General features: G+C 39.4%; 1 protein-coding gene across 1 annotated transcript in view; it reads left to right on the top strand.

Moving 5' to 3' along the window:
• The window catches only part of sdk1b (sidekick cell adhesion molecule 1b), a 326,663-nt gene that overhangs the window by 90,292 nt on the left and 215,058 nt on the right, over nucleotides 1-21,313 (top strand). The window contains exon 2 of the mRNA XM_089005907.1: nucleotides 18,840-18,996. Within this exon, the coding sequence (XP_088862033.1) occupies nucleotides 18,840-18,996 (157 nt within the window). The remainder of the gene's footprint in view (nucleotides 1-18,839; nucleotides 18,997-21,313) is intronic.

The raw sequence follows: 21,313 nt of genomic DNA, 5'->3' as shown, positions 1-21,313 counted from the left end.
GAGTCTAAAGTTTCTTACACTGCATTCAATCTTTATGTAGTCCTAAAACTCAATATTCTGTGTGTCCTGGAATTCAAGTGACAATGACAAAAGCCCTGGCACTGGAATGGGCACATTTTTGCACATCGTCTGGCAGTGTTAATAGTTAATAGTGTTTCGTGGAAGTGGAGGGAAAACAAGCTAAGTAACAATTTTCATTGTTTTTTTTACCATTGTGTTTTTTTCCTGTGCATATGACAAATAAATGTCTTCAATCATGAATTATTTGAGTACAAAACCCTTTTAGGGTTTGAGAGTTGAGCAATAGCGCTGAGCCACGTCTCAGATTATTACCGAGCATTTTAGTCTGGTAGTTTCCCATGTACTTTAAATCCATATTTATTGATTTTTTGGCAATTAAAAGCCCGCAGGCAATGCCAGCCATGCCTCTTCTCATTTCATTTAGATTTACTCTCATGGCAGGAAACTATTTGGCAGGAATATTTTAGAGCTTTCTGCGCAGAACACCCACACGGATGAAATGGGTTGTGATGATGACCTTTTCTCAACTCGTCACATATGGTGAATATCAACGCCAATCAACCACCTTATCCTTTCAACGTCCATCGTATCCTATATGGATGTCAATCGGCTCAAAGTCACAAACTTGAACAGGTTGAGGACTCAAAGTCAAAGTCAGCTTTATTGTGAAATATGCTAATATGCATACCATACAGCACAGATGAAATAAATGTCCTCACGGACCCAGCGTGCAAGGCACTTATAATGTGGCTAAAAAAGACAGACAATTGACAACAGACAATACATGTAATTTCTGAATGTAAAGTGAGTTAGTGTCGTAGGTAAACATTTTTGTTGCAAAGTTTGCAAATTTCCCCATTGTGGGACGAATAAAGGTTTTCTGATTCTGAAAGTGAGGTAGTGACGTATGTAAAGTGAGGTAGTGTCGCATGTAAAGTGACGTAGTGTAGTAATGCAAAAACAAACAACCAAAAAAAAGGTTGAAGTGAGGTCTTGCAGGGAAAAAAAAACGAAGAAAAAAGGTCGTATTATCAGATAACTCTTACCCCCCACACCCACACACTGAACTCATATTGACCCCCTGATCCCGAGATCTGACTGAAGAGACTCTTCGTCACCCCGAAAACAAGTTTTCTTGCCATTCAAGGGCCCCCACCCAAATAAAGCCTGCGCGGCATCAAGGCAAAAACTGAGTCGGCCCGACCTTGCGGCACGTCGGGGGCAGGCGACATATGGCCGAGCGACCGCTATTTAACAACCTTGGTTTTCTCTCCTCGTGCATTTTTTTCTCTTCTCTCGTCACTGGCAAGCGGTTGTCATCGTGCTCTTGTTTAATTACCCTTCTCACAGGATCATTTCAATCCGACTCACCCCCACCCTGAGTTTCGTTGTATTCTTTTCCCTGTTCATGCCACGCTTCTCTTTCTCTCTCTCTCTCACTCGCTCAACCAATCACGTCGGCCCTCTGACAGCTGCCACCGGCCTGACCTTGGACATTGTTGCTTGCCTGCTTCTAAAGTGATTGACGAATTGTATCCTCTCATTCATTATTGAAGGTGGAGATCGCGAGAGCGCCGCGCCGAGGGGTATCACCGTTACAGCCCAGCAGAGCAGACGGCAGTAAAGTGCTTGGGTGGAGGGGAGGTCATCCGAACAAACAAGAAGTAGTGCGCAGGAAGGGCGGGGGGATGGGGGGGCGGGGGGCGGAAAGAGACCTATGCGCTTGGAGAATGATAATATGTTCTTCCATCACGGATTGGTTCGGGGCCGCCACAAAAATTCAACGGACAGTTAGGACAGCGGAAAAAAATCATTGGTAGCGCCCTATCCACTCTTGAGGACTTGCACACTGCAAAAATCAAAATACGGGCACAAAAAATCCTACGTGACCTTCCGCACCCTGCCCACCACCTTTTCCAGCGGACAAGTTGGTTCCATAATTTGTAAAATAACTTCAAATGACTTCTACTGAGCTTATTTTACAAATATTCCACCTCATATAGCTATATTTTACATTTTAAGACTCACGCTGAATATTCAGGAAGTCTTGTTTTCGAGTTGATGACGATCCCTACGTGACGTCACGTCTGGAATGCCCCTGACAGAGAAATCGACACACATTGCATTTTGGGTACTTTGTTTGGTCTGAAAACTTCATGTTTTTTTTATGATGAAACTTCATGTTTTCAGACTCAAATGAAATTAGAAGGAAATGAAATTAGAAGGAAAACACATAAATAACGCAATGGTGAATCGTTGTGTGTTGCACCAAGACTACTATTTGATACTAGTTGACACAAATTCCCAGCAGACAAATCAGCCCATTTCCAACGGTGCTTGGGCGCCATCTTGTGCATTTTCTGGGATGCTAAATTGGAGTCCTGACGGCTTGAATTGATACGGAGGACTTCTTTAATCGATTGCAAACATTTATGCTTTCCTCTGGTAACAAGAAAGCATCTTCTCCGAATCTGAAGCCATTGTTTTGATTCTAGAGCAGGCATGGGCAAACTACGGCCCGCGGGCCACATACGGCCCGTTAGGCTTTTCAATCCGGCCCGCCGAACTTGCCCAAATTATAGTACAAACAGTGTCTAAAACTCATGACAAAAAGCTAGCGAACAACAGGGCAGATAACTGAAAAGTTGCCTGGCCCATTTTTCCCAACTTGAAGCAAAATGAGACCAATCCCATTAAGAAACATTGTCACAAAGTATAAAGTTTTTTTTAAATCAAGAATGCACCAACTACAAATGCTACCTTGCTTAATTTACGGCAAATGCGCATGGCTGTAAATTTTGCTACAGTAGTCGATTGTCATTGTGGTGCACAATGCAACGTTTGCATTGATTCCTACGAGCCACTAAGCCCCTTTCATAAGTCTCACGTACACTTTACAGTCACGGTTTAATGTAAATTTACGTTTTGTAGCGTCACATATGTTGTTAGCTTCTTTTGAATCTTTCTTCTAGTTTGAGGTTCTGTGCATCTATTTTGGAAAATGACATGCAATTGCACGACTTTGTAACGCTTGCGAAAGTCCGGAAGAAAGAAGCAGGCTTCTGATTGGCTGCCGAGCCGAGTATGCAAATTTCAACGTGTTTTGTTAGCGTGTGAAGGCGAGAGCGTCAGTGAGGAGTTTGTTGAGCGCGCGGTCAGGACAAACCATCTATGATTTGGCGGAATTTAACACAAGTAGGTATTATTGAGCTTGAATATTTCGTTGTGTAATAATATGTTTTGAATGTTGAAAGTGATTCCATTTTTCAATAAATGTTGATTTCTTTGCCCCTTCGATGGAAACTTAAAAACAGACGCAATCTTGATAAATCACAGTGCATATGCTATTTTAATCTATTTCCATTTCCTCCTCCAAGTATCTGCGAAATAGTTTGTAAATGCCATATCTTGCATATTCCTTGAGACAAATTTATTAACTGATCAGGGATATTTTTCACATTTGAAAGACAGTTAATAAATTGGGTTGTAGTGTTTTTACTGTGCTATGAGGTTTGTACATACTACATTTAAAGGACAACCGGCACCATTTTTTGTTTTTGTTTCCCACTGACATCAGAAAAACGTTTTATAGCATCTAAAATACCCAAATCAGGCAGGCTGATATTTTTAGTTAAATGAAAAACACCAATAAAAATGACTTCAAAATGAATCCGGAAATGGCCAGTTTCAGAAGGTTGCTCGAGAATCAAAACAATGGCTTCAGATTCGGAGAAGATGTTTTCTTGTTCTTGTTCTTCTGAAGAGGAAAGCATAAATGTTTGCAATTGATTCTAGGAGTCCTCCCATATCAATTCGAGCCGTCAATGACAGCAATGTAGCACCCAGAAAAAGCAGAAGATTGCGCCCAAGCTCCGTTGGAAATGGGCTGATTTGTCAGCTGGGAATTTGTGTCAGCGAATATCAAATAGTTGTCTTGGTGCAACACACAACGATTCACCATGGCGTTATGTATGTGTTTTCCTTCTAATTTCGCCATCAACACGGATTAACACGAAGTTTTCAGACTAAACAAAGTACCCAAAATGCATTGTATGTCGCTTTCTCGGTCAGGGCGGTCCAAACGTGACGTCACATGGGGATCGTCATCAACTCGAAAACAAGACTTCATATATTCAGCGCAAGTCTTAAAACGTAAACTATAGCTATATGCTGTGGAATCTTTGTAAAATACGCTCAGTCGAAGTCATTTGAAGTGATTTTATAAATTATGGACATAACTTGTTCGGAGTATTTCCGGCCCAAACACTCCCTCCAAATGCTCCTGGCCCGGCCCCTCTGTCAAATTTTAGAACCCAATGCGGCCCGCGAGTCAAAAAGTTTGCCCACCCCTGTTCTAGAGCAAGGCAAGACGTCCTAGCGTGACCTCACGAACAAGGGGGCGGGACCTTCTGAAACTCTGCATCTCCGAGGTCATTTTGAAATAGTTTTGGGACACTTTGTCATTTTTATTGGTCTTTTGCATTTGACTAAAAATATCAGCCTATGTGTTTTGGGTATTTTAGATGCTATAAAACATTTTTCTGATGTCAGTTCGGAAACAAAAAAATGTCGATTGTCCTTTAAACAGCTTCTTCTCCTGTCACCATTAATTCTCGAAACAGTCACCCAAATATAACTGTATCGTGCCGCAATTTTTTATGATGATACTAGTGCAGCGTGTTCTACTAGAGACAAATTCCTTGTGGGTTCTACATACTTGGCCAATAAAGATGATTTTGATTCTGATTCTGAAATAAAAATGTCACAAAATATATGGTCGATAAAAATATGTACAAGTACAACTGGAAAGAATACTACATATGTTGCTACAACAATGTTTGTATGTACTGTTGTTCGTAACTCGAATGTTTGTAAGGAGGGGAGTGTCTGTAATCGATGTTTGTTTCTCACATTATTCATAGCTGTTGGCTTGTTGTAGTAGCTGTTGGCGTCTGTGTATCTGAAGATCAACAGGAGTCCGCACTCCTATTTTGCCAGACGGTCAAGGAGTCTGACACATATTTTGAGCGACAAAAAATGGCGCAGGAATAATTTCTTTTCCAGCATAAAGATCAGAATAAAAACCGGTTAGATGGAGGACACTGATTCACTGTGGCGACTCCTGAAGGGAAAAAGTCCAAAGGAAAAGAAGATTTTAAGATCAGAATAACCTCACAGCTAAACCAACAACCAACCACAAATCAAATAAAACCATAGTACACTCAATTCTTTTTATCCTCCTGCTCCAATGACCCAATTTTTGTCTGCATCTTCTGCATTAAAGGAAAACATCAGGACTGCCCCCCCCCACCCAACCCGACTGCCTGTTCATGTCTGATGTGGGCTTGTCAAGCGATCAGAGCCGACCGACAGTATCATGTAGCATTTGTGTGTCCTCTAGAAGATGTGCCCAGCAGCGTGGCCCAACTCTTCAAAATGTCACTGATCACAAGTCTCTTCCATCTCATTGCCTACATCTCTCTCTCTCTCTCTCTCTCTCTCTCTCTCTCTCTCTCTCTCTCTCTCTCTCTCTCTCTCTCTCTCTCTCTCTCTCTCTCTCTCTCTCTCTCTCTCTCTCTCTGTGTCTCTCTCTCTCTCTCTCTCTCTCTCTCTCTCTCTCTCTCTCTCGCGCTCTCTTTCTTTCTCCTACAAAAATACCTATGCACTCTTAAAGGCCTGAGTAAATGCCATGGAAAGCAAAAAAAAAAAACATTTTCAAGGGACTCATAATTAATATAGGTTAATCACGTCGCATTGCTTGACATACATAACACGCTTGCATTTCTTAAGCACAGGCAATATATTTTTTTCCAAAAATGCTAACATGATGCTAAATGCTAATGGTTGGCATTGCTAGTTTTTGAAGCAACGGACATTTGAACACAAAAAAGTGCAGCTGCAACTATACAAATAATGTCATCATACCCAAAGGTATATATACAGATGCTCCCCAACTTACAAACAACATTACATGTTGGGCATGTTGAAAAATGTTTAGACAGAGATGCTGTAGATTTTGTATTGTGTGCCTTTTTCCTAGTTGAAATCCCTCTTTCCAGTTGACACTGCAGGAGGACGCGATACATAACAAATATTGGCTGCTGGCACGTAATTCAGTAATTACGTGTAAGCAGCTTCAGTCATGGCTTACCCAAGAATATGTATCAAAGCACCACTGAGTAGTATGAATTTGCGACAATTCCATCTCATGTCCGTGTGTGCCTGCATGTATTTATTTATTTATTTATTTATTTGGTGGGCCGTCATCAGTAACTTGTGGTCTGTTCTGACACCTGTCGATCAGTCAAGTCGGAATCAGTCTGTCACCTGTCGGCTCTGATCTGATAGCTAGCCATCAGTCAAAACTTATGGAAAGCGTTAACACGAGCCGCCGCCAATGAATCTCGGGCTGTGGAGGAAAGAATGCGCCATGTCCGACGCCGTCTTTTCAAACGGGCGTTGCTAATGTTAGTCATTTAATTAATTCACTGCCAGATGATGTGCAAAAATGCGTCCACTCCAGTGCCAAGGTTTCTGTCATTTTTACTCAAATTCCAGGATATATGTAGAATATATTGAGTTTTAGGAGTACATAAACATTCAATGCAGTATAAGAAACCTTAGACTCTCTTCTTTCATCAGAAAAAAAGACTGCATTACTACGTTATATTGATCTGGAGTTATGAGCTTGAAATGAGGGTGACTGTCCAAAATACAATGCAATACATCCATCCATATTGATTTATACAGTGGGACCTTGGCTTACGAACTTAATTAGTTCTTAGACAGAGTGTGTGTGTGTATCCCAAAAAAATAATTCCCCATAGGAAACCATTAAAATGAGAATAATCCGTTCCCAGGTCCCCATAAAACATAATTTTCTACTTTCTAATTTTCTAAGCCTTAAAACTACACAAAATATACCTTATTTTATGTATAATAAATGTGCTATAGTATTATGATGCAAGAAATAAACTGTACAGTACAATAAAGTCATTTTATTTACCTTTGTGATGGTCGTTAATGGCTTGATGGAATGGAGTGCCTGGTTTCCTCAGCATTAAACACTTGATGAGGAACATAGCCTTCTTCTTTCACCATCTTGAGGAATGATCCCTTGTAGGTGCTTTGTCTGTGATAATTGTATCTAGTTCATCAATTGTGATCTGTTTAGCTGGGTTGATAGCGTTTTGGATCAAGTGTACAGATGGCTTGTGCGGGTTATTTGTGGAGCCTGATTGATGGGATATTTTAATCTTCCAGTCTACACTCTGATTTTGAACTATCAAAGTGGAAATGGGTCCAAATTTCACTGTTTTCTATCCATTTTCTCACCATTTTACTTGTTTCCTCCTTCCTGTCGTTTCCCTTTCGTGTGTGTGTGTGTTTTCTCACACTCTCTCTCTGTCTGCCTGTCTCTTTAATGTTTAACCCCCCCCCCCCCCCACAGTGCTGGGCTCTTGACCAATCACATGGCTTTAACCGACGACTGGGGTCGGCGAAAAGAGGACAAAAAAAGTCAGCTGCCATTTCCTTGTTTGGAGAACTGGCTCATTCACGAACGACACATCACTCATTGTGGCAGGTCCGTGTGTATCTCGAAAAATAGTTTGTATGCTAAGGTAAAATGTTCATAAATGTAACGTTCGTGAACCGAAAAGTTCGTAAGCCAAGGGGTTCGTAAACCAAGGTCCCACTGTATAGTGCTTTAACAACAGCTGAAGCTGCAACAAAGCGCTAACATGGAAAAAAGAGAAACACTGCCCCCTTGTGAAAGGGGAAAACATTGCCAGATGTCAAAGTCAGCTTTATTGTCAAATATGGTAATATGCATGACATACAGCACATAAGTCTGACCAGCGCTTTATCGACACCCTAGCAAGAAAAACCAAAACCCGAACAAATTCGGGAATGGCACTCTACGTCATATTTTCAATTCCCGAATAAATCCGGGAATGGCAGTGAATGAGTTAATCCCAATAATAGCAATAAAATGTCGGCTATTAACCACGACTTCCTGTTTTTAAATTGTTGGAAAAGATAAGAAGATGTATCTTCACATCCAAGAACCAAAGGCATCGCTTCCTTTTCAAATTCAGCTGAGTCCTTTTACGAGTCATCGGAGCGCCACAGATCTTCCAGTCTTGGGGCCACTTTAATTTAATCACGAAGCTCCCGGCGGGAGTTCTTTTCTGATCAAGCGTCTCATGTGACATTCTTAAATGATGTGGGTGAAAGACCTACATACCAAGTGAATTTACATATCACGGGGGCTCTAATTACACGTGTTGATTGATACTTATATATGTTTACCACTTTGCTTTTGATTAAGTGCGTCTGATTAGAAACACGAGCGTGATTGAACCCGTTGTTGTGCAAAGGGAAGGGGATCCGTTTTTAAAAAGTAGCTTGACCTTGTTTGGCACACGCGGCCCTTCCGTAAGAACAACAATAATCAAGAGAAACACATTTATTTTCAAAAATAAATTCACACATCGGCCTTTGCTACATGATTAGTAGGTGATTGTGCTTCACAATGGCCATTAAGAAATAACACTTGTTAGCTGCCGTTAAAATTAGAGCTTGTCACACCATATAGGTGTTATTTTATAGAAAGCAGGGGGTAACATAATTGCGGGGCTGCTGTTACTAGTCGTATATAAAATTATCGCTATTTCTGCTGAAACCCTCAATTGAGTGTAAAGTGTCCTTGAGAGTTTTGAAAGGCGCTTAGAAATTAAATGTATTATGATTGATGATTATTAATCGGCTACAGTTCATTGGAAGAAACCCCGCCCACCTATGATAGGAGGTGTCTATGAGAGTGCGGGACACACACTGTAAATAATAATAATAAATAAATAAACTAGAAATATCCATGGCGTAAAATCAACTTTTTGAACGTCCACAAAAATATAACATATATATATATATATATATATATATATATATATATATATATATATATATATATATATATATATATATATATATATATATATATATATATATATATATGAACTCATTCACTGCCAGACGAGGTGCAAAAAAAGTGTCCACTCCAGTGCCAGGGTTTTTGTCACTTTTCCAGGACCCACAGAATGTTGAGTTTTAGGACTACATTAACGTTCAATACAGCGTTAGGAACCTTAGACTCTTGTCTTTCATCAGAAAAAAATATTTAATTTCTAAATGATATGGGTCTGGAGTTATATGAGCTTGAAATGAGGCTGGCTGTCCAAAATACAATGCAATACATACATATTGGTTTATATAGCACTTTAACAACAGCTGAAGAAACAAAGCGCTAACATGGAAAAAAGGGGAATGCTGCCCCCATGTGGAAAAAAAACATTGCAAGAGGCCATGGCCAGCGCTTTATCGACACTCAAGTATGAAAAAACAAAATTCGGGAATGGCGCTCTACGTCATATTTTCAATTCCCGAATAAATTTGTGAATGGCAGTGAATGAGGTAATATTTTTGTTCGGACCTGATCAACGATGCCATTGATTGATCTGCACATTATGACATGACAACTATGAACAGCCCCGGTTAAAATCTTAGCTCGTAATGTTCATCCAACTTCGACCTCATCCATCATCGTCAACTCCTTCACCTTGCCTTGTCTCTTTAATAACCCCCCTACACTCCCATTTCTTTCAGCGTGCTATTAACATGCAAAAATCTCAACTCATCCAATCACCAACCACTGCGACACCCTCATTACGTGTCGTAAATGCCAGTTGAAACAAGCACGGGCAGATTTTTTCGATCAAAATGAACCACAACTCATTTCCACCCAATAATCAAAAAGTCTGCAATAGAAAACGAAAAAAAAGCTTTGCTACTGCCTATTAAAAGGAAAATGACACGTCATCAAATGGACTGCTTTCGATATTTTCACCCCTTCATCGCCTGTGATGCCAAAACGTGAGTGTGTGCAGCGAGACAGCAAATCAGTATTCATTACAGGCGACAGTCAATTTTGTCAGCCGAGTCTCACGACAGCGGTGGGGCTCTATGAAGATCAAGTGTTTTTTTGTTTGTTTTCTGGTGTCTGCCCCCCCCATGGTGACCTCTCCCGCTCAAATTAACACCACACGGTTTTCACCGCAGAGAAAATAATTTTCCTTTTGGTTGCACCCGTATAATTGTTGGAATCCCGACATTGGTTTCATGCCTCGGAGTGGCGGTGTGACTCAATTAGCCTTTAGTCTGTTAATAGCTCTCATTCAAGACATTTGGGGGGGTGGGATTCCATTTGATTGCTGGACAGAGGACTACGACTTCATTACGTTTGCAATTATTGATGCCGACTGCTAAATTGGGAATGACTTAAGCGTGTGTTGATTGTGGTCAGTGTAGCAGGTGTGTTCCAAAGACATTAGCAAATATGAGATGTTTCAGTGATCCCTATTTTTACGGGGGCCTAAGTGTCAGAGATGTTCGGTCGGACACTGTGAACAAAGGCTCGAACATAGGAAGATTGTCTTTTACTGGCGGCAGCGGATGCAGCTATTCATAACCGACGCCCAACTTCTGCAGCCCTCTGCCAAGCTATTTATTGAGAGTACAAGTAACATCCCTGTTATGACCAGCACGATTTACGACCACCCATACTTACGACCACGACCGCCAGACCCTATTATTTTATTTTTTAATTATACACCTGGCAACGCAACGCGCAAGTAGCTGGCAACCCGTAGTACAATTTTGGCCAGCCAGAATGTCACACACTCGCACAACAATCTACTGCGTAACTACATTCAATACAGTAGTTATACAGTGCAGACCCCGTCTACATCTCCTGTAGTACTGTACACGCCTGAGTCAGAGCGTGTCGAGCGAGTCCGAGCGTGTCAGGGGACCTCTTCTGGCCGTTAGCAGCTGTATTCTTTACATATAAGTCTTTTCTTTAACCCACTATATGAAATCTAAATATAAAATATTAATCGATATTAGGAAATATATAATGATAAAAACGACAGTAAAAGGTAAGTATAAACTGTATACATGAACTGTACAGTAAACAGTTTTGTATACATTACAGGTACAGTTATACAGTAATAAAAATTGATAATATGAAATAAAAAATGACAAAAACAACATTAAAAGGTAAGTATAACATTTATAAATGATCTGTATAGTAAACAGTTGTGTATACATTACAGGTACAGTTATACAGTCATAAAAATAGATAATACGAAATATAAAATGATTAAAATGACACTAAAAGTTATCACATTTATAAATGAATTGTAAACAGTTTGGTATATAATAGTATTGAATAGAAAATGTTGCTTAAAAACAGCATTGAGTGATTGACATTGTATACTATCCTGTCGTATAAACGTCATGTCGGCCATTTTGAATGGATTTCGACTTAGGGCCGTTTGACTTACGGCCGTTTTGTCGGAACGGAACCCGGTTGTAACTCTGATGTCACCTGCAAATTTAAGTGATACATTAGTAAAACATAGTTTTCTTGATTTGAATACCAAGCCCATGGACGTCCCACGCACCAACAACTACAAACAAGGTAGATTTGTAACCTGGCTAACAAGCTCTTCCTGTGTTTTACCAAGTCCTAAATTAGTCGAAGGCCAGATCTTCTACATGAAGATGACACTTTAACAGGCTGTGTGCGTTCACCTCAGATTGGCCCTAGGTTTTCTGTGCTTCAATTGTGGGCCTTCTAAGCATGAAACTTTTAAAAATGATAACTTCTATTCTGTCTCTTCTCACAACTAAGTTAATGTGGTATGAGGGGAAATGGGCCATCACTTAAAGGACAACCGACGTCTCCGGACAAGTTGTGTCCATAATTTGTAAAATGGCTTCAAATGACTTCTACTGAGCGTATTTTACAAAGATTCCGCCACATATAGCTATATTTTACGTTTTAAGACTCGCGCTGAATATTCAGGAAGTCTTGTTTTTGAGTTGGTGACGAGTCTGTACGTGACGTCACTAAAGGACCGCCCTTGACCGTAAAAAAGATGCATTGTAGCGGTCCTTCCATCACGTCAATGTATTTTGCTGTACCTGTTTGGTCTGGGGACCTCGTGTTGCACCCAAAAGCCGCCAGGAGGCCAGAAGAGGGCGTCCGAGCGCCATATAATGAATTTATCAGCCTGTGGAAACGGAGGTGGCCACAGGTGGTCGCCATTTTGTGCCTCTTTTCTGGTGATCATTTCTCCCCAATGTTGCCTCATAATGGCATGCAATAAATTATTTAATCGATTGGAAACATGTATGCTTTCCTCTTCAGAACTATTTGAATCATATTCATAACTGGAGGTGTAACAAGAAAGCATATTCTCCGAATCTGAAGCCATTGTTTTGATTCATTAGCAATGCAAGACGTCTTGGCGTGATGTCACGAACTGGGGGCGGGACTTTCTGAAAATGCCCAATTCACAGCTCAATTGTTTGCCGATTTTGGACACTTTAAGTCATTGTTATTGGTGTTTTGCATTTGACTAAAAATATCAGACTGCGTGTTTTGGGTATTTTAGATGCTATAAAACAGTTTTCTGGTGTCAGTTAAAAAACAAAAAAGTGACGGCGGTTGTCCTTTAAATGCCGTGTTTCTACCTCTGGGACTTTACACTGTTACCTGTCTCACCGACTAATGATCCAGTCATCAGGAGCAATTCGGTATTTTGCTCCAGAAAACTTGGGCTGAAAGTTGGCACATTGCTTCCACTTGTTGTGCGATCTTGCTCTGTTATGTTTTGCAGTCCCGTCAACATATAAAGTTTGTTTCCAGAGTACTTTTTGCTCACCTGCGCAATGTCAAATGGATTCATTCTCCAGGGCTGATAAAAACAGAAATTTTGTTGGCAGCGTCAGCGAAAATCAAAATTGATTTTAGAACACCAGAGGCGGAAATTTCAGTCAGGCGGATGTTAGCTACGTTGGTTGCATAATGAATTTGTAATCGAGAATGCCAATAACACTAAGGGCTCAGTTTTTGTTTTTTTCTTCTTGTGCCCAATTTCAGTCTGGTGTGAATCTATGCAGGAGCAGACTTCACCAAGTTCTGGTATTTTCGCTGATCTGGGAAAAATAATTGGGCCAAAATTCATACATGCCTTTCTTGTACTTTCAATCAATTAATGAAATACTACTACTACTACTACTACTACTACTACTCCTACTACTACTACTATTACTACTAATAATAATAATAATGTAATATTAATAATATAGAGAGTAATGCTATTATTATTATTTATAATTTAATATGTAATATATTTTATGAATATTGAAACTAATAATAATAATAATAATAAACATAAAATACTACCACTATGAATAATATCAACGATAGGTTGAATATGACTTTCTTTCTAAATATCATTTAATCTTAAAGTGCATCATGATATTTTTAGAAACTAATTTGTTGTTGAAGTTTTGTGCCGTTGTAGAATCGTTGGGATCGGTTGCCACGCACATGTGAATGACAAAAGTGAATTAAACCGTTGATCACGAAACAAAACGTGTAAAAAGAATGCTCATTCAATATAATCATTTCCTAACGTTCTCGTGCTTCTTTACACCAAAACTAATGGAAGATGTGATGGCGCCCGAGTAGGCAGCCGTCAGCAAGTGCTCTCATGAGCTTTGCTTTTTTGGTTGTTTTTGTCTCGTTTTGTGTTTTCTTTAGTCACTTTGCATTGTTGTGCGTCATGTGGAATGGATACGGATTGTTTTTCAGCATTTTTGACCACGACATTCATGAAGGACGAGACTGTGCTGAGCGGTTGCGCCTTTTCGGCAGCATGAATATGCCAGTACTGTTTTTGAATGGGAGGAATGTCGGTGGCATTTGAGTGTCCTCGCTTGACAACCGGGGGTGATTGTGATTTTTTTTTTGGCGCCTGTACTGGGCAGCATCTTGATAGCCCCGCTTTGTTCAGCGGAAAGGTCGGTGCTGTTGGACAGTTTGCAGCTGGATGAATGCATCGCTTGAGGAACCCATGATAAGAAGGAACGTCAGCGCAGGGCGCCGTTGCGTATGTGGAACTGTCGCGGCTTGCAATTGAAGCGGATTTATGTGGGACAGGAGATGTGAGGCAATCTCTTCGTCAATGGATGCTACAGCTGCGTGTTTGCTTTCAACATTTAGCCTGACGTGCACATTCCACCATGATGTCCCTGATCCATTGGTGACAAGATACAGTAAAGTCTCGTTATATCGATATCGGATATATCGATAGTCCCGGTTATATCGATACTATTTCTATGCACGCACAGAGAAAATTACATGCAAACAGGGTCGGATATATCGATAGTCCCGGTTATATCGATATTTTTTCGGACTCCCTTGAATATCGATATAACGAGACTTTACTGTACTTTGATACTCTCCTCTTTCATCTAAAACTGCTTTATGTAACAAAGAGGGTACAGAAAGGGTTAAATAATGAATGCCTCTGTGTCTTTGTGTTGTAATATTGTCTTTGTTTTGTCATATTTGTTTTTTTGTTATTTTGACAAAAGAGTGCCGCGAGAGTGGCTGCCTTTCCAGCAGCTCATGTATTTTGTGTGAAATGTAAATTTCTCCACTGCGAGACTAATAAAGGCAAATCCAATCCAATCCAAATGGATAGTAAATATATATCATATAGATAGCCAGTTAGGTAGCTAGCTAGATAGCATTTTTATAGCATATTTATATTTTTATTTTACGAATAATAATAATAATAATAATGACATCAATAATAATATATTTTACTTATTGAACAAACAGTACAAAAAACACAATCAACACGAGCATCTTTTTGGATGGATTTGCATTGCGTCACATTTTGGTGCAGTCGACGTGATCTGGCAGCGCGAGCAACAGTGATTCTTGGATGAAGTTTCCTTAGGCAAGATAGCATGAGGTTTGTTGACAACGGGCGACTAAGACAGCAAAACATCCCGTATGCCGACCTTGCTCCTCTCAGATGCTCGCTAACGTCCGCCGTCTCCATCTGTCATTGCTTAATGGACTTGGCTTTCAAGCATAAGGCAGAATTAAAGGGCCACGAGAAGCCCAGCGAGCTATGAAGAAAGTGCCGGTAAGTGAAATAGCCGGGGCGCTTCGAAAACATCCACACGCTTCTATTTTTACATCAACCGTGCCTGCCTTACTTCGTCGAGTCGTGATGGTATGATCAACCGTAATAACAGGTTGCAACTTTGCCTAGCCAATGCACGTACGCATGTGTGCATATGAGGGTGAGTCATGTCACTGTTCAAGAGAATGGCAGAGACAGTGCTCTTAGCCATCGTATGAGGAATTTTCGAAATAAATTCTTATGGCCGTATTAACACTTAGTCACTGTTGCCTTGCCCTTCTCAAACCACACACTCACACTTACACACAAATACTCACACACGGGAGCTCACATATAAATCAAGCGTAGATGGAACATTTCCCTCGTGTGCACAGCGAAGGCAGCTATCAATCCAAAGTGGAGGGGGCAACTAAAGATGGAGAGAAGAGAGGGAAAAAGTGTGGCCCTGGGATCTCCGCAGGGAACAAGGGAGTGTGGAAACCAATACAGTGGACACCGAATGAGAGGCCTGCTTAGAATGAAGAAGGAGACTTGAGGGTGAAACAATTTGCACCTGAAAAGTCCCTCCTTGTCAAACAACTTACTGCTTGAATAAAGATAACCATGAACTCTTGGTGTGGAGGGAAAAAATAAGACACGGTTATTGCAATTCTCTCGACCACATTGACAAAAGTGATGTGATCTGAAAATATCATAAATAAATACATAGATAAACAGATGAATAAACAAATAAATAAACACATGCATACATAAAAAAATATATGAATAGATAAATAAATAGATACATGAATTTATGAATGAATGAATGAATGAAAAATAGGTAAATAGCTGATAAATAGGTAGATGAATAGATAAACAGATAAATTAATCGATATAATAATAGATGCATAGATAAATAAATATCTAAATTAATTAATTAATAGTTAAATAGATGACAAGTAGGTAAATATATAAATAGATAAACAGCTAAATAAATAGATGAATAGATGGACAAATAAATCAATAGATAAAAATAGTTAAATAAATAGCTAAATAAATAGATAAATAAATAAATAAATAGATGAAGAGATACATAGTTAAACAAAATAAATAAACAAACACATAAATAAATAAATGAATGAATGACCAAAAAAGTATAAATAGATTAATAGATAGGTAAATAGATAAACAAATAGATGAAATAATGAATGAAAAGTAGATACATACGTACATACGTACATCCTGTACATACATACATACATACACACATAGATACATACATGCATACATACATACATACATACATACATACATACATACATACATACATACATACATACATACATACATACACACACACTAATAAATAAATTAATCCATAAAGGTATACTGTGAATAAATTTATACATTTATACATAAATTAGCTTAAATTAAAATTGGCGGCCAGTTCAGGGTGTCCCTCTGTCTACTCCCCGAAGATGACTGGGATTGGCTCCGGCACCCCTCGCGTACCCTTGAGGAGAATGTGGATCGGAAAATAAATGGATGGATGAAATATTTGCAGATCATCGGATGTAGAATCATTTTAAAGACTTTCAAAATCAAAATTTCGATTTCCTGGAATCGTGAGGGTGCATCACCGGTTTGTCACCCTCTTGACGAATTGAGAGATTTCGCACCTGCATTTGTTGGTGACTAATGCGCACCTGCCATTTTCTGTCTTTCCGTTGAGCTTTTGTTTCATATTTTTGTTGTTATTATGAAGGCCATATTACATATTACAACTGTAAATGACTCCCATGGTGACCATTAGCACAGACACAAAGAATGTGATGAGGTGATTGCATGTCAGTCGACTGGAATGCCAAACGCCGTCTTTGCTTCACAGAAGGCAATCATTATTGCAGTGCAGGGGACTTGTTTACAACACACGATCGGGTTCTAATTGATCTGAGGGAGTGCTTATTCATTTTGGTTCGCGTCAGAGTTGAGATAAACTTGTCCGATTGTGTCTCTGAACATAGATTCAAATGTATTTTTTTATAAGAAAATCAATGAAACTTCCTTGAACAAAAGCTGTGATTAAAGAATTGAAATAATAGATAGAAGCAAGAAAAACAAATCAGAAATAATGCTCCAGATTTGGAATTGAAATTGACACATTTCATGATGACAGTCGCTAATTATTTTCCACAGCTACCTTTGCTATTTTCATTTGTTTAAATGCTTTAAATATTTTTTTTATCCCAACAAGGCACCATTTGTTTCTTTGCAAACCAACACGGTGACCTTTACGTTCCGCATTACTTTTTATTGTTCATTGCCCACAATGAGATTTCAGTAATTGCTTTTAGGAACATAAATTACATAAATTATTGCAGAATTTAGTTTTTTTTCCCCAACAACATCAAATGTATTCAGAATTATGCTTTAATACCTGCCTTGGCATTTGCTAAATGCCATAAGTAAAATTAATACATCATACTCCGATTCCATTCAGAATATACAGTGTGTCCCAAAAGTCACGATGCACCTCATTATTATCATTATCATTATCATTGTCACGTTTTGCGAGGTGGTGATGGCGGGTGCGGATCCCAAAAAGCAGGCAGGAGGGAGCAGGAGGTTGTTTGAAGAATTGTATTAAAATAAAGGTCAGCAGGAACAAAATGTAAAACATCAAAATCAACTGAACAGAAAAAATACAAAGTATCAAAAGAAAACCAAGAGTAAAAGTCCGCCAAGGTTAAACAAACACATGCACAGCATACAATGCGTGCGTTTGCAGACGAAGCATGCAACAAACATGCAGCAAACAATGAACCGACCCCGGATGGTCGTGCCGGGTGTCCTTTTAAGTGTCAGTGATTAAAACGACCAGCACCTGCGAGGCTGCAGGCAGGGCTGACGTCGCTACCCGTTGGTCGCCAATCTGATCGGGACGACCAGCACCTGTGCAGGTGCAGCCGGGGCCGACAGCGCCACCCGTTGGTCGCCAACCAGATCATGAAAATTATCATTTAGTATTTATTATTAATCTGTCTATATTTATTTGGACATTATTATTGTTTAATAATAATAATTTATTTATTTATCTGTGTATTTATAGATTTATTCTCACATTATTATTATTATTATTATTATTATTATTATTATTATTATTAATCTATCTATTTATATATTTATTTTGACATTATTATTGTTTAATAGTAATAATTTATTTATTTATTTATTTATTTATTTATTTGACTGGTTATTAATTTATTCTGACATTATTATTATTATTATTATTAATCTATTTATATAATTATTGTTACATTATTTAATAATAATAAATTATTATTATTAATTTTATTATTATTATTATTATTATATTTATCTTTTTATCTGTATTATTATTATTCTTTTTAAAATACTTTGACAACAATTGTCGTAAAAGTAAGGCACCATTCAGAAAAACTGACCTCATGCACTCAATCAAACAATGGCGGTGGCGGTGTAATGATCTGAGGCTGAATCGCATACTCAGGACCAGGGCGACTTTCTGCGATTTTGTGGAACAATGAATTGTGATGTGAACCTAAAATTATTTTGGGCCTTTGAGCTCAAATGCTCTCCAGTTGTGCAGATGAACAATACACATTGCAAAGTCCGTCTCAGAATAGTTTGAGCAAAAAAAAAACCCTCATGATTCCAGTATCTTTGCCTTTGCAAGACTATGACTTATTTTATTTGATAACGTATGTTTGTCTTTGTGTCTGTCAGAGGTGGCCCCCTACATGCGAGGAGTCGGCCTGCGGCGACAAGTGGCACTGGAGGGAAACAGGCTGGTGCTTACCTGCTTGGCTGGAGGCAGTTGGCCACTGCAGTACCGCTGGTCACTCAATAGCAGCAACATCACCGACTGGACGACGCAATACAGGTCAGTTGGTGCCATTTTTTTAAATTTCCGGGGAGGCGGGGGGCAAGGGGAGTGTTAAAAAAAAGAAACATTCTTGCACATTTCTGTTCTTTACATTGCATGTCTCGCTCTCGTGTCCTGTTTTGTTTGGTAAGAGCGAATGCATGTCCTGCTGCCGCGAAATTGAATTTTTCAACATCATTCAAGATTGTGGCAAACTTGAGAGAGCCCAGCTACTTGGGTGAGGAAGAATTTGAAGCAACAGGAGATGTTGTGGAACAAGTTGGACCGCTCTCAACAGTCTGGCAGCTGTAGTTTGATGAGGTCGGCACTTTGGGCAGATTGGCAAGGCGCCGCGTGTGTCGTCTTTACACCGCTGTGAAAATTTATAACAAGTCTGATGTGAGGACAAACACTAGAGTGGTGTATAGCGAAAATATAACATTTGTGGATGCTGTGAGCCCACCCAGCAACAGTGGCGGCCAGGTCAATGCCAAGCCCCGTAAAATCTGATCCAACTTGTCCTAAATCATCCAGAGAATTGAACCTTGCAAGCGAAGCGGCGGCTGTGTCACCGAAATATTGGTATTGATTGGCAACTGTCAACACGCAACTTTGAGTTCAGTGTGATATATCCCGGCTGAAGTTGCCGCGTGGTTAAAAACGAGAATGACCTCGTCGCTAAAAGAAATGTAATGGACGACTACAGAGGGAGAGTGACTGTGTTGTATTATGATATTTGCTATTCCTGATGAAAGTAAATTACCCTAGCCGTTTATGGACGATGCCAGTATACAAACAATTCATACGCAGCCTTCTACCGTATGTGTGTATGGGTGTTGTGTGCACAACTTGGCATCATACATTGACAGCCTGGGACTTAAGTACTTGGCTGGCCTATTATTCATAATGAGCCCCCTAGCGATGTCCGGTTTTATGTGTGCGTATTTGCATGGGAGAGTTTGTCCGGCGTACGTGGTATCAACCTAGATCTGATGCCAAGATTGCCATTAGAGAATTTGTGTCCATTTAAAATCCATTAATACTTCTCGGGGAATAAAAGGAGAAAAAGAACATAGCAAGTGCTAAGCGAGTGTACGGCTTCTAAAAAGGTGTCAAATATTTTGACAATTTTGTCACGATTTGCGAGATGATGATGGTGGTGGAGCCCAAAAAGTCGGGCAGTTGGGAGGAACAGGGTGTATTTGACAAATTGTATTAAAATAAAGTCAGAAGGAACAAAATCTAACACATCAAAATCATCAAAACAAAAAGGTCCAAAGTATCAAACAAAACCATGAGTAAAAATATGACAAGATGAAACTAACCTGACAGGGTGAAACAATGACCTGACCCTGAATGGTCGTGCCAGGAGTCCTTTTTACTTCCACTGATTAAAACAACCAACACTTGTGCAGCTGCAGGCGGGGCCGACAGTGCCACTTAGTGGTCGCCAAACGGAACGTGACAAATTTGAACCTAACAACAAACTCAAACTAATTGCGCGATCATTGTCAGGCTTTGCAATTCTCAATGATCACATGTGAAAAAAAAAAAAAAAACTGGACACTTGTAAATGTGGGTTGATGCAATATATCAAAATGCATTTCTTATTCTTGCACTATGTACAGTTTTTTATGGAACGGTTTAGCACATTTACACAGTATACAGTTGACATTTTTATTTTGTTATGCTTAGAATATCTTGTTTTCTATCCTTTCACCCCCACCCCAACCCCATCCCTTTTCAATTGCTGCTGTGGACTGCAAATTTCCCCATTGTGGGACGAATAAAGGTTTTCTGATTCTGATTCTGATTGCTTTTTAGGTGTTAAGTTTTATGATAAACAATTTACCTTGATTTTGTTTCTGTTCTTGTATGAATAAATCACAATAAATAATGCATCATTTCCATAGCCCCAATCATAAATGACTCTCAAAGAGATTTACAGGCTCAAATTTCACACAAATCATCAGGTCACAAAAGAAAAGCCATTTCAGGAAAAGGAAAATCGAAGAAACTATTGTGCAGGATCACAGCTGGAGGCTTCCCGCTTCCAAAAATAGCTGGTTGAAATGGGTGCTAAATTGGCAACGTGAATGCTACCATTCCACAAAAGTGTTACTTTAAACACCACTGGAGTTGATTTATTAAAACGAAGAGACATCTTTGCGAAAATTGGATATATTTTTTTGTCCTGATTATCCGATGCGGAAAACTTCACAGCAAGGGTGTCACACTAATTTTTTTGCTGCGGGTCATGTTGTTATGAATTTGGGGAAGCCATTAGAATGTTTAATCCCCTCCATATATTACATACAAAGCGCACAACAAATTA

This window comes from Hippocampus bargibanti, linkage group LG10 (assembly GCF_051943395.1).
Source record: "Hippocampus bargibanti isolate YZ-2025 linkage group LG10, ASM5194339v1, whole genome shotgun sequence".
In the NCBI taxonomy this organism is placed as follows: domain Eukaryota; kingdom Metazoa; phylum Chordata; class Actinopteri; order Syngnathiformes; family Syngnathidae; genus Hippocampus; species Hippocampus bargibanti.
This window is presented reverse-complemented; position numbering and strand designations above follow the sequence as displayed.